This window comes from Carassius auratus, chromosome 41, assembly GCF_003368295.1.
Source record: "Carassius auratus strain Wakin chromosome 41, ASM336829v1, whole genome shotgun sequence".
NCBI classification, from domain to species: Eukaryota; Metazoa; Chordata; class Actinopteri; order Cypriniformes; family Cyprinidae; genus Carassius; species Carassius auratus.
Window position 1 is genome coordinate 24,551,563 of NC_039283.1, and position 13,273 is coordinate 24,564,835.

Genomic DNA, 13,273 nt, shown 5'->3' on the forward strand with positions numbered 1-13,273 from the left:
TAACCACAGCAGATATTAAACCTTATTTTTTATCACTCTGAATTTATTTAAACTGAATCAAACAAGTCCCTGGGATCCAATCAAGTTTCAACTATAGGCTTCAACTATATCCCCCTAGAAAACTACATTTCTTAATTTAACCCATAGTGAATGAATGGGTAACTATAACTAGGATATGTTTTCTATCAGGCTAAACCCACATCCTCAGTATATGACACATTTATTATGAAACTTCCAAATATCGACAAGTTGTATAAGTTATATGTTTTTCAACCTTTTAAAACTTGCAGATATTTGAATTATATTAAAGCAAATGCCCACACAAATAACAAGAACAAAAGAGCAATGGATCTTAACAGAGTCACCATTTTAAATGTCTTAATATACGCCTAAAGACTAACATTTAAAGTCCAAACCAGGTCTCGAATCAATAGTTTGTATTTAATTGTGACTTTTCCCCCTTTAAAGCATTTTTTTTCTTCTTTTCAGGGTTTACAGGTGAAGACAGACTATATTCCCCTGCTGCAGTCTTTGGCTTCATTTGGCTGGAGACTCACTTGTGTGCTGCCTACACCCATCATCAAGACCAACAGGTAAAGTTATTGCCTTAAAATTCATTATTATTTATTTAACTTCTAGGTTCATACAGTTTCTAAAACTGCAAAGGTCTATAAAAATAATAATACACTATCCAGACCCCCTTGGCATCCTGTTTTCAACATACAAGGATTTGGTACACAATAATCCAAATCTCACTATTTGTACTATATAGTACACAAGATTAGGATTAGTATGCAAATTGCAGTACAACCATAGACTTGTGGTATGTTCAGCTAGTCTTCTAGCACTATGAGAATTCATATTCATTGACAGCAATAAACAGCAAGAAAGAAACCAAAAACCATGCATTTCAATGAAAGAAAACACGAGTGATCACTGGGCATTTAAGAGGGGAAAAAATGAAGCATGGAAAATATACAAGGAATTAAAGTGGGTTTGTCTTATGCAATGAAAATCATGTTCCTGATATGATGCTTTATGCATTGCCGTTATTTATATTCGAAATTTTAGTGGCAGCCTGAAATAAAGACGGACACAGTTTTTATTTTATCAAGCTATATTTACTCAGTGGAGCTTATAACATCCAAGTGAAAGATATACTAAAACACCAACATGTCAAAGCTTCTAAAACATGTCTCTAGACCTTGCACTTAAAAAAAAAATCCACTGACCTGTCTCACAACCAAAACACTATCTGTGTGAACCCTGTATTCTCATAAAGTACCTGTAGAAGAAACTGAAGTAGAAAATGAAACTGGCGACCAAGGGGCCTACAGGAACTGTGTGTGCATGTGACAACAGCATCACAAATTCTCGTGGATTGTATGGGGCAGCTGCCAGAAAAAAGCCACTCCTGTTATGGGGGTGTTTCTCTGCAGCAGGGACTGGAGCACTCGTCAGGATAAAAGAAAGAATGGATGAGCCAAAATACAGTCAAATTCTTGAGGAAGATCATCTGCCCTTTGCCAGAAAGCTGTCAATGGGAAGAAGGTTTTCCTTCCCAACATGACAAAGACCCAAAACACACAGCAAAACTGATCACACAGTGATTGAAGGAAAAAAGCTGAATGTCCCTGCATGGCCTAGTCAGAGCCCAGACTTAAACCCTACTAACAGTCTGTGGAATGACTTGAAGACTGCAGTCCACAAACACTCACCATCACATTTAACCAAACTTTTGCAGTTCTGCAAAGAAGAGTGGGCAAATATTGCAAAGTCTAGATGTGCAAAGTTAGTAGAAACAAATCCCAACAGACTAAAGGCTGTAATTACAGCAAAATACTGACAGAAGGGAGTGATCCTTTTTCCAACTCTGTGATTCTGTTTTTTTTTTTTTTTTTGACATGGTGTTTTCACAGCTGGATAAAAATAATGGTGTATATACTCACACATACATAAATGCACATAATTCCTTTAAATTATGTTAATTATGTATATTATATATATATAATTCCATTATGTATTATTATATTCATTTGATATAAGATCTACCATCTTCGATTGGTGTTATGACCACCTGCTTATTTCACCAATCATGTTAGGGCATCCAGCAGTAAAAAATCCATTGCAACTAATAATACGACTAGGTTTTAAAGCCTTTGAGTGTGAACAGGCTTCAGAGGTAGGAAACATAAAGCCATCGATTGATTCTGTGTAAACACCTCATGGGGCGCCATTTCTAACATAAAAAACAATGGTACAATCTAGAGTAATGGTACATCCTGATCTCAAACCGCAACAGAGTCCTCGGGGTATAAAGAGCTCTGCAGGCCTCGTGGAGTCAGATGTAATGACTGGCACAAGTAGTATGGGGCAGAACTCTGTTTGCTCGCCGTAATGGAATGTCAATACAAGCTAACTGATGATTCCTGTAATGGCGAGTGGAAGCTTCCAGCGATGTCGAACTGAAGTTCACCATGTAATCTTCATCTGTCATACCCAGCGTCTGCACTGGGCCAATCCTGCGTTGGCCTTTCTCTCACACGTCATTCTTCTATCCGTCCTGAAGTCCCTGCTGATTAATTACAGGCCTATTTTAAACTTTCACAAAATACCACAACACACAAGAGCAGCAATGTGGCTAATTAATCAAAACGTTGTCCTAGATGCTACAGAACCGTCACTTTTCAATGTCTTTGAGAAGGTTGGCCTTGTTTTTCTGCAAGGCAAAATATAATATGGTAATATATGGGTAAAACTCGTAGTACTATGAATACCAGTGTTGGTGAAAATCCAGTTTTATTATTCATGGTAACAAAAGTCAATGACAAGCAAACAACAAACAACCTAGTATTTTTAAAAAGTACAGTATCATTAAAAAGTATAAGTTTAAGAAACTTTTATTCAGCAAGTATGCATTAATCAAATGTCACAGTAAATATATTTATTATGTTAAAGATTTTGATTTCATTTAAAATTGTCATATAAAATAAAATGTATCAAGGTTTCCATAAAAGTATAATAAAAAAAAATAATAATAAAAAAATAAGGATATTAGAATGATTTCTGAAGAATCATGTGACACTGAACACTGGAGTAATTATGCTGAAAATTCAGATTTATAAATTACATTACATTTTAAAATATATTACAAAAAGGAACAGATATTTCTCATTTTACTGCATTTTAGATCAAATAAATGCAGCCTTTGTGAGTATGAGAGAAAAAAATATTACAGACACAAATATTTTGAAGGCAAGCAATTCTTTTCTTACTGCAAAATGAAATTGATTTATGTTGCAGTATTAAATAATTATTTATTTTGCTTTAAGATTTCTGCAAAAACTGTCATAGAAAAACTTTTTTTTGGGGGGGGGGGGGGGTAAATATAATAAATGTAATGGAAATTTCTACACTGAATATATATTTTTTCTTGTCATGCTCAACTCTTGATGAGCTAGGAATCCACTCTTTGTAAGTGTAATCTCTAGAAAATGACTAAAAGTCCTCCAGTAATCGTCTTCCCAAACAAACAAGGTAATTCACAAAACACTTTTCTGAATGCAGATGAGTTTGTTTGTAATCGGTTATATTTCCACACACAGGGCGGCTTCTCATTGCTATGCATCACGCCGTACAGAAGGCTTGTACATTCATTATATTCAAAATTGCTGAAGTTACCATTCAATTAAGCCCTTAATGATGGGGATTTTATAGGTGGCGTGTGTCGTCCTCCATAAAGTGGAGACGCAGACTAGTTTGGATGCTGGCGAGACTGAAGAACAGAGCTGTAATTTCACCGACCAGCCTCTCGTTTACATTTTAATGGACTGAGGCAGGAATCCAGTTTTAGCTCTTTGATTTAAGCAAGAAGCCCTTGAATAAATAAACGAGTTCCTTGACAAGCAAGAAAATAGGAAGTGAAAATAATAAATAAATAGCAGGGCAAATTAGACATTTGGTATTGATTGCCAGCTTATGCCAGAGATGCAGAGGCCCATTTGATGTAAGAGATGTGCAGCAGAATCATAAAGAGAAAGGGGGATCAAGATTGAGACTGTTTAGTAACACATCTCCTCTGGAGATTACACTGCTTATCTGAACTGTTTAAATGAGGTTTTACACCAAACACACACAACTCACAGCACTCTATGTTTGCTCGATGATGTAAAACTTCCTTCTCTACACATATTAGCGATAGAGCCATGACAAGACAGCTAGAAAGAGAGATATAGTCATCACAGGATTTCACAAAACGGATATTTTGTTCATCCCTCTCAATGCCGGATGTTCCCACTTGCACTCGCAGCTAAAAAATGTAAACAGATCTCCAAGTGGGGGCGGGGGGGTGCACCATCCAGCATTATTGGAGATATAAATACAAGATAAGATGCTGAATATCCAAACACACTCTAAACAATACAGAGCGGCTGCTCTGAAAAATGCTCAAATGAAAACTAGCTGGTCACTTAAAGTTGGTGTAAATCAGAGATGCCCCCCAAAAAAGGCCCACCGTGCCCTTTTGGGGGTGTGAAAAAAGGGAAAACATGCCATTATACAATAAACTTCATTTCTAATACACACACACATACTTGCATTTCTGGTTTACAGGGACTCTCCATAGGTGTAATAGTTTTTATACTGTACACACTGTATTTTCTATCGCCCCTACACCAACCTACCTCTCACAGAAAAATACTGGCAATTTTGAATTTCATAAAACACCATTTACGCCTTTTGTTTCATAGGGACACAGAAAGTGTCCTCATAAACCATGTTTACATTGTAGTACCTGTGCCATTACACACATATGAACTATCATAAACCATATATACCAGTACAGACACACACACTCACCCAACTTTATATGTGTGTGTGTGTGTGTGTGTCCGTGCAAGTATACAACTTGTGTCATTTGTTTTTTTTTATCAATTTTTGGCCCTTTGTAGAAAACAGTTTGTGCACTTCTGCTCAAGATGATTGGACATACGACAAACAGTTTGATCATTATTGAAGTATAATCATACCTAGATCACTAACTGAACTGTTTCCTCTCTCTCATCCAGTGATGGCAGTTTGGCCACCAAGCAGATCGTTTTCCTCCAGAGACCAGTGTTACCTCGAAAGAAGAAGGAATCCAAGGTACATGACCTCTTATTCCTGCCACATTACTGACATACTGCTGTCAAACACACACACACACACACACACACACAGTTAATATCATAGTCCTCTCATTCGGTCTGCTTCTTGGCTAAAAACATCTATGTAGTTTGTGTTAGCAGCTAAAGTCACACACCAAGTGTTTTTGCAGGGTTCAGTGCATGAGGCATTTCCTTAAAGCTCCACATAAAATAGAGCGAAAGCACAAGACGCTTGAAGAGAACAATGCATCATTTAAACAAAGGTTTAGCTCATAGCACTTCAAAGAAAACCAAAGCCAGTGTGTGCATAGTGGGTGTTACTGCATGTTTGGCTTTCCTGATGATATTTACCCCTTACATTTTTTGGGAAGAAAGGTTCATGCAAATGAACTGTGTTAAGCTTTAATCAACCCGTCACACATGTCATCATCACTTGTATATGTAATAATTCAATATGTGAATTCGTATTCATAAACAAACTGATGTGAGAATCTAAATGAACTTTTTCCAAAAATATAATTTTAACATACATCTCACACATCTTGTGGTTGCACGAGGACACCACAGCTTTGTGACAACTGCTTTTATATAAGCATAATTTCATGTTCATAAGTGCAATACAGCAACAATCAGGTTTTGAGCATTTACAAATCACAATGATCTGTACTCTACTTGATGGAAACAAGGTTAAAAACTTTAAATAAATGTTTCTGTGGCTGGGCTTTCAGTGATTCAATTGATAAACACAGATTTATTATGGATTTGTTTAACATTGATGATGCCTGTTTGTTATTTAAAGAGGTTTAATAAGGGTTAAAAAAGAGATTAAATCATGTGATTATATAGTAGCCTACTATATTTAATTCAGATTAAAACAAGACCGTAGATAAACAGAGTTTTGCTCAAAAGTAAATTTTGATTTATCATCGAAGCAGTGATTCATAAAATGATGCTCGAAATGATGGAAACAGCATTACAGACTTTTGCTATTTTAAAGAGGCAATTAATTAAATATTTACCTGTATCTCATTATTTTTCCATAAAAAAAAGAAGTATTAAAACTCTGTCAACGTTTTCTGTTTCAGAAAGTCATCTTTAAAGCACGGAACAAGTCCAACAAGAACTCGGTCAAAGACGCACCAAAGAACAAGAAGAAGAAAGACTCCACACCCACCGTAGAGAAAGAGATAAGTGATCAAACGCAATGTGATGGAGCCGAGAAGAGCGCTGAAGAGACAAATACAAGACGGGAGGAGAAGCAGAATAACGAGACTGATGCTGAAGTGCAGAGTGAACAGAAAGAGGACGGAGAGGAAGGGAACGAGGCCGTAGGAGCAGGCAGGGAAACACAAGAAGCGGTGGGCGGAAATAGTGAGAGAGACGGAAATGCTAAGGATGAGGTAGACGTTAAAGAGGAAGAGTGTAGGGTGAAAACAGAAGCTGAAATGGAGTCGTGTCAAGACAAGGCCTCACCTACAGCACAAGAAACAGGACGAGAGGACCATGAGGTGGACAAACAGGAAGACAGCTCAGCCAATCAGGATTGAGGACGCACTCACACCCACCAGGCCAACGCAAGTGGATCTTTATGAATGTTCTAATTGCTTCGCTGCAAAAAAAAAGAAAAGAAAAAAAGATTTTGTCTTGTTTCCAGTATCTAAACATCCTTAAAACAAGTTCAATTACAAAACAAGAAAACAAGCCAATGCCAATGCTGATTAAACGTCTTGTTTTATTGATTTTTAAATACTCAAGACGAAACTACTGGTATGGTTTTAGACAGGTTAACTGTCATGCAAACACCTCATCTGACATTTCCACCGCTTGTAACCAATGCTGAACATTTAACTCATGGCTGGTGAGCGGGCGATAACAGCCAAAGGACTCCGCTATCCAGGAAGAGGGAGGAACGATGGGAAGAGATTGTTTATCAGTAAATGCACTGGATGGGAAAACCACATTAATATTTACTCAATGAGCCCAGAGACAGACTCGAAGACGGCATCACAGACGCGCTCCGAGGAGAAGGTTCCTACCGCGAGAAGCAATCTGTTGTGTTGAAAGTGCATTTGTTTGTGTATGCTTTTGTTTACGTTTATATGAATATTTCATTTGACCGTCCGAACGAAAGGGTCAGCTTCTCGAAATGGAAGAGAAGGTTCACGACCTGGTTGAGAGTCATACTGGGAATATTTCTATTACGTTTGTTGTACAGTGGTTTGGTCGTAAGCATTCAGAGCGTATTCACCACAGGTTTAAAGAAATAAACATTCTGTCATCATTTACTCACCCTCATGTTGTTTCAAATATGAATGACTTCATTCCAGTGGAAAGGTTTCTAGCACAAATAAAAAAAATTAAAAAAAAAGATTTCATGATTATAAGACAAAAAGTCAAAATTGTAACATGCTAAATTATAATTATGAGATAAAGAGTAGAAATTGACATGTTGATACTGAAAATATAAAATCATTAATTTTTTTATCTCATAAGTGACTTATATATACCATAATTTTGACTTATGTCATAATTTCAGCACATTGTATCAATATTTAGTATGTCATGTTTGACTTTTTATCTCATAATTATGTCTTATATCAACTTTTTGTTTCTTACAATTTTGACTTTTTTATCTCAAAGTGGTGACAATTATGTCATAATTATGCAGAAATTGGCTTCTATACCTTTGAGCTCCATAGATGCATCAGAACGGTAGGCCATCTAATTAAAAATATATTATTTTACCCAATATTTGTGGGCTAGTATATTTTCACATAATATTTATATTGTACTGTTAGCTTAGCCACAAGCTTTATTAAAATATCCACTGAATGCTTTGTGCAAAAACAAAAAGAAAGTGATTCAATGATGACAGAATGATCATTTTATAGAGTGTATTATTGCTTTTAAAAGAGGCAGGTGGCAAAATAAGTGTCTGTTTGGGCTTCAGTTTACTTTTACATGGAGACTTTTACATGCTTTAGCTCTAATAGATGCTCTCTAAAGTGATTTTGTTTGAGAAAGTCAACACCAGAAAGATGAGATACGCTCATGAACAGATCCTTTCCTTGGTTTAATTAGCAGATGAATAAGAGGCCGTTTCACACAGGATCTTTATCTCATGTTAAAAACAACGGAGCGCCACAGAAGGTGCGTTTAAATGCACATTTACTCCCAGACACTTTCTAATGTTCACCTCAAGATATTCATTCTGCCCCTGATTCATCTGATGGCCATGATTTAAAACAGACAGCAATTTGATTTGTAACTATCAAACCATTCAACTCAATTTTGATAAAAAGTGCATCAAATTACAGAAATAAACATGTAAAAACATAGCACAGATGCGCACATATGTGCACCGAAATGGTACAAACATTGTTTTAATATATTTCACTGCACAGAATTCATAAAGATACTGACAGTTTTTATTTGAAAATCACATTTTCTGGGGAGGATGTAAAATGAGAGTGAAACTTCACGGTGTTATTATAGAGACCGCAGTCGATTTTCAATTTGCATAAGAAAATAACTGGATACGTGGATAATGTGTAACAGAATGTTGTGAGAGGATAGAGGGGTTATTTCATGACTGATATGAATTTATTACCCTGATCTTCTGGGATGATTCAGTTTTCAAGTGAACAACAGAAAATGAGGATAATGCGGTGACAGGTTCACGTGGTTCTTCAGCTTTTATTAATGAAGCGAATGTCTTGTATTTTAGAAACCAGATCCTTAATCCAGCCGAATCACAAGACTATGATTTCAGATAGAAAGTATAATCCTATCTAAATCATGGTTTAGAAATGATCAAAAAAGAACAAAATCTATGTGTTAAAGAAAACTATTATTTGACATTATTTTAGCAGTTAACAACAACTGGGTAACACATTGTGTTTTTATATCAGAATAGACCAAAAAGTGTTTAGAAACTTAGAGGTGCATCCACATTCGTGAGATATATATGAATCATAGCTCACACAGAAGTCACTTTCAAACCAAGACAAAAAAATTTTAAACTTGAACCCATTGAAATTTGCATGAGGAAATCTTTTCGTCCTCACATGAAATTCCAGATGACATGGAATCCTGTTGAATTCAGGAAATCTGCAGAAAATTATGGTGAACACACATATGAACATGCCTTAAAATGTTCAGAGAATGTCATTGCATTAGTTCAAATATCAAACTAGTGGCATTTATTTGAAACTGGGAATATAGTTCTGAGGTTTTCTCAAAGTTATGAACAAACATTATTCCAGTAACGTTAATAGAACGTTTGTTCCACGTTATCTGGTTTTTAATAATCTTCTCAAAAAGAACATTTTACATTAATTATGTTTTTTTGTTTGTTTGTTTGTTTGTTTGTTCATGAAACATTTTAGTTGGACGTTTGTCTAACATTTTTAAAAGTTATTTCATTTGAAAGTTACATTCATTGCAAATTAAATGGAACGGTCCCTTAACATTCACATATCAAAATGTTTTTAAAACTTTTTTTTTTCTTTTAAATGGATGTTTGAAACGTTCAGAAAAATGAAAAACTTTTCATAAAAATAAAAATCTTAAAACATACTTTGTTAGCTGGGACAGTTCAAGCTAACCTTACAAGCAAAACATTTCACAGATAGATAATATTTCAATAATTTAAAACCACTGGTCGTCAGATGTTAGTGGGACAAATCCATCATGAACATCAAGAAATGTGCATTAAAGTGTGATCAAAGTAACTTTCCCACACAGATTTTACTCATGATCAAGTTGGTTGCTCAAAAATGAAAGTGTCTTCTGTGTAAGTAATAATTGATACATCTCTCTGCTATTTACAATGGACCTGTTTTTGCTCCCAAGATTCTGCTACTGCACCTTAAGAAAGTAAATATAGCCATTTTGATTTCATGTTGATTTTTATTCCACTGTACACCTCACCTGAGCTGCATATGCATTTCCATTAAGTCAGCAATGTTGTGTTTGTAATCTGGATTAGCAGTGGTCTTGAGGGACGACGTGTGTGCGGTTCTGTGGGGTCTGCATTAGCTCTAATGGCCAGAGGGGTCACGTTTAAAATCATAATGGCTTTTCCACTCCCCCCTCCTGCTGGGACAAGCGTCTGAACCTCTCTGCCTCATCAGAAAGGACATCAGCCATTCAACTCCCTAATAAAAAACATGCCGTTTTCAATGCTTTAAAGAAATTCATTTTGCACTTCCCTCTATAATACGCGAAGGCGGCTCTCATTCGGTTTCTGACACGTTGTCATTATAATTGCGCTTTGTCACAGTGTTGTTGTTAGACTGCAGCTGGAGGGGAAAGGCCTTGTTTATTGTTTTAATACAGGGGAAAGACAGCTGCGCTGACGATGAAAAGACATTCTGATCACACTATTTTCAGTTTAACATGTTCAATCTCCGCTTACATACAGATGTATTTCTCAAGCATTACTTGTTGCATATCACAGGTGGAATCTAGGCTTTTTGAGGTGGTAAAATCCGTGGAATGTGTTAAACGAGAGCTGAGAGTTCAATAAATAAAGAAGTTTGTGAATGAAGGGCGAGCCAATTCCTGCGGACATCTGAAGGCACTGATTGTGTGTGGGCCTGCTTATCACTGACAGATAGCAGTTATGTTACAGTGTGTGTTAGTATGCATTTTGCTCTACTGTCAGCATCTGCTCTGATAAGCTTGGCTTATCTAGATTGAGTTCCTTGACTGTGTTCGGGGACAGAATACTAGTGTACTGCATATTGCACAGTGTATGCTGTATGCCGCCTTTTGTTTTAATAGAATGTGAAACAGCATAAAAGAAAGTTCTAAGTCAGAGGTGACTATGCTCAGTGCAAAACTGACCTTAACTCAATAATTATGCAGAAATTGTAACAGTATGCTATATTTCAAACACAGCCTTTATTCCGCACTCAAACCTTGTTAAACAAACACATACAGAAGCTACGCATTTCTTAAAGACTTTGAAGGTTAGATGTCTATGTAGACATGCTTTCTGTGGTTTAGCTGGCAGTGATGAAGGGTTAGTTTGTGAGAGCGAACATGCGTGATCTTTACCGCCCACTGCGTGGATTTGAATGACATCAGAAAGTTTATGGATGGTATGTCCGGTCTGTGTCCGCAGGGTCAGTCGGATCAGTCCGTGGGTCGGTGAGTCTGCTCCAAACGAGCTGTTAGGGAAAAACAAGGATGTGGAAGAAAGTGAGGCAGGATCAGTGAAATGATGCTGAGTAATATTTACCCTCATCTCCCGTGACTCATGCAGCAGCTGACCTCGTCCACTGTAGGTTTTTTTTTTTTTTCGTCTCTGTTTGTTGTATGCTAAGAAATGTGCCAGTTCATCAGTTATAAAATTGATTTTAATGCATCCTGCAGCGGCAGGGGAGGATCATCATAGCTACTAATGCACATTTAAGTATGTGCACCTAATTTTGTGGTCCATTTCCTGTTGGTTTTCTTGCTTTTCAGAAGATAGAAACATGCCAGACATGCTGCATTTCCCCTCTCAACCCCCCAGCCGGTGAGATGCGTAAAGCAAGCTTGTACATCTCAAAGGATTTCACCATTACTGCCTCTGTATTTGCAGGTTGCTTCTTTGATTGTCAGCCTCTGTTGTGCCATTGTGAACATTGATCAACATTTTTCACTGTTTGTAAGGACAAACAACATGATAATGTCATCTGTACAATTTGTATAATATAATAAATATCATTTATATTTGATTTGTTTTGAAAGTTATATTTGCTATAATATCTGTCAGCTTCTTTATTGCTTGCTTTAATTAAGCAAAGCCTCAAGATGTTTCTAATAGAGGGATTGCACAGGTCATATTTCATTTAAAAAACATAATGTTACTTTGCATTAAGAAAATTAAACCTTATGTTCATAATAATTATTATTATTTATTTTTTAGCATTGAGGCAGTAATTTCATGACAATTAAGTGCAATTACCCAAATGATAATCTAATGAGAATCATCTTTAAAAAAAAATTAATTACAAAAAACTCTTAAAACTTAAAGGTTCGGGGAATGTGCTTAACTGTTACCAAGATACTTTCACAGTCCAAAAAATTAATTAAAATCTTAATGGTCCTTAAATAGGCTTTGTTTTCCTCATGCAAATTGTAATTGCATGATAATCAGGAGAAATGTGAAGAGCGTGTTCATCACAGATATCATGCATAGACATTTTATGGCTCCACAGAAATCAGCAACATTTCTATGTCAGGTTGCATCACAATGCACACACTTTTTAGTGTGTATTTAATTAATAAATAATAATAAATAACATCATGCACACACAACATCTTATGCTTCTCATATGCTTGTCAGAAACGTTTTGTGACAAAAAAATGAATTAAACCTCATCACCGACCCCAAGATAATAGAATAGCTCGTCCAAAAATGAAAATTTGCTGAAAATGTACTCACCCTCAGCCTCAGGCCACCCAAGATGAGTTTCTTCATCAGAACAGATTTGAGGAAATGTAGCATTCCATGACTTGCTCACCAGTGCAATATCCTCTGCAGTGAATGGGTGCCGTCAGAATGAGAGTCCAAACAGCTGATAAAAACATCACAATAATCCACAGGTTATCCACACCACTCCAGTCCATCAGTTAACATCTTGTGAAGTACAACATTAGAAGAAAAGAAAGAATCATTTAACTTCAACCTGTCGTTTCTGGCAAAAAATTTGAGTTCATAATAATAATGCTTCCTCCAGTGAAAAAGCCTATCTCCAGGTGTCATCTCACATCAAAATCCACCCACATATTTGTTTAGAGCTGTTAGTCTGGACTTGTAAACAGAGCTTGATCAGTGCAGATTTCTCTTCTGATTCAGAAAAGACAACTTTTTCACTGGAGACTTTAGTTTCACACCTCCGCGAGTGCCATCTATTGCATTTGTTATCTAAAGGTGCTCATTTCCTTGCTTTAAACCTAGCCAAAAACCCATAGGCAATGTTTTGACTGTGATACACAGACTTTAATGGTATGCACAATTACTATATTTTTTTTGTATCAATCCATGTTCATTTTTACTGCAAACAATCCGCTGTCACTTAAATCCAGCTCGTGCAGCACAGCAAAAACAGACTTGTGTGCAGAAACGATTGTTG

At 36.3% G+C, this 13,273-nt stretch overlaps 1 protein-coding gene across 2 annotated transcripts in view; it reads left to right on the forward strand.

Annotated features, from left to right (window-relative positions):
* Window positions 1–7,436, forward strand: part of LOC113059349 (raftlin-like) — an 87,732-nt gene extending 80,296 nt beyond the window's left edge. For both annotated transcript variants that reach the window (XM_026227794.1, XM_026227796.1), the window contains exons 8-10: window positions 490–593; window positions 5,067–5,142; window positions 6,230–7,436. In XM_026227794.1, the coding sequence (XP_026083579.1) occupies window positions 490–593; window positions 5,067–5,142; window positions 6,230–6,691 (642 nt within the window). In that variant the 3' untranslated portion in view covers window positions 6,692–7,436. The remainder of the gene's footprint in view (window positions 1–489; window positions 594–5,066; window positions 5,143–6,229) is intronic.
* The last annotated feature ends 5,837 nt before the right edge of the window (window positions 7,437–13,273 follow it).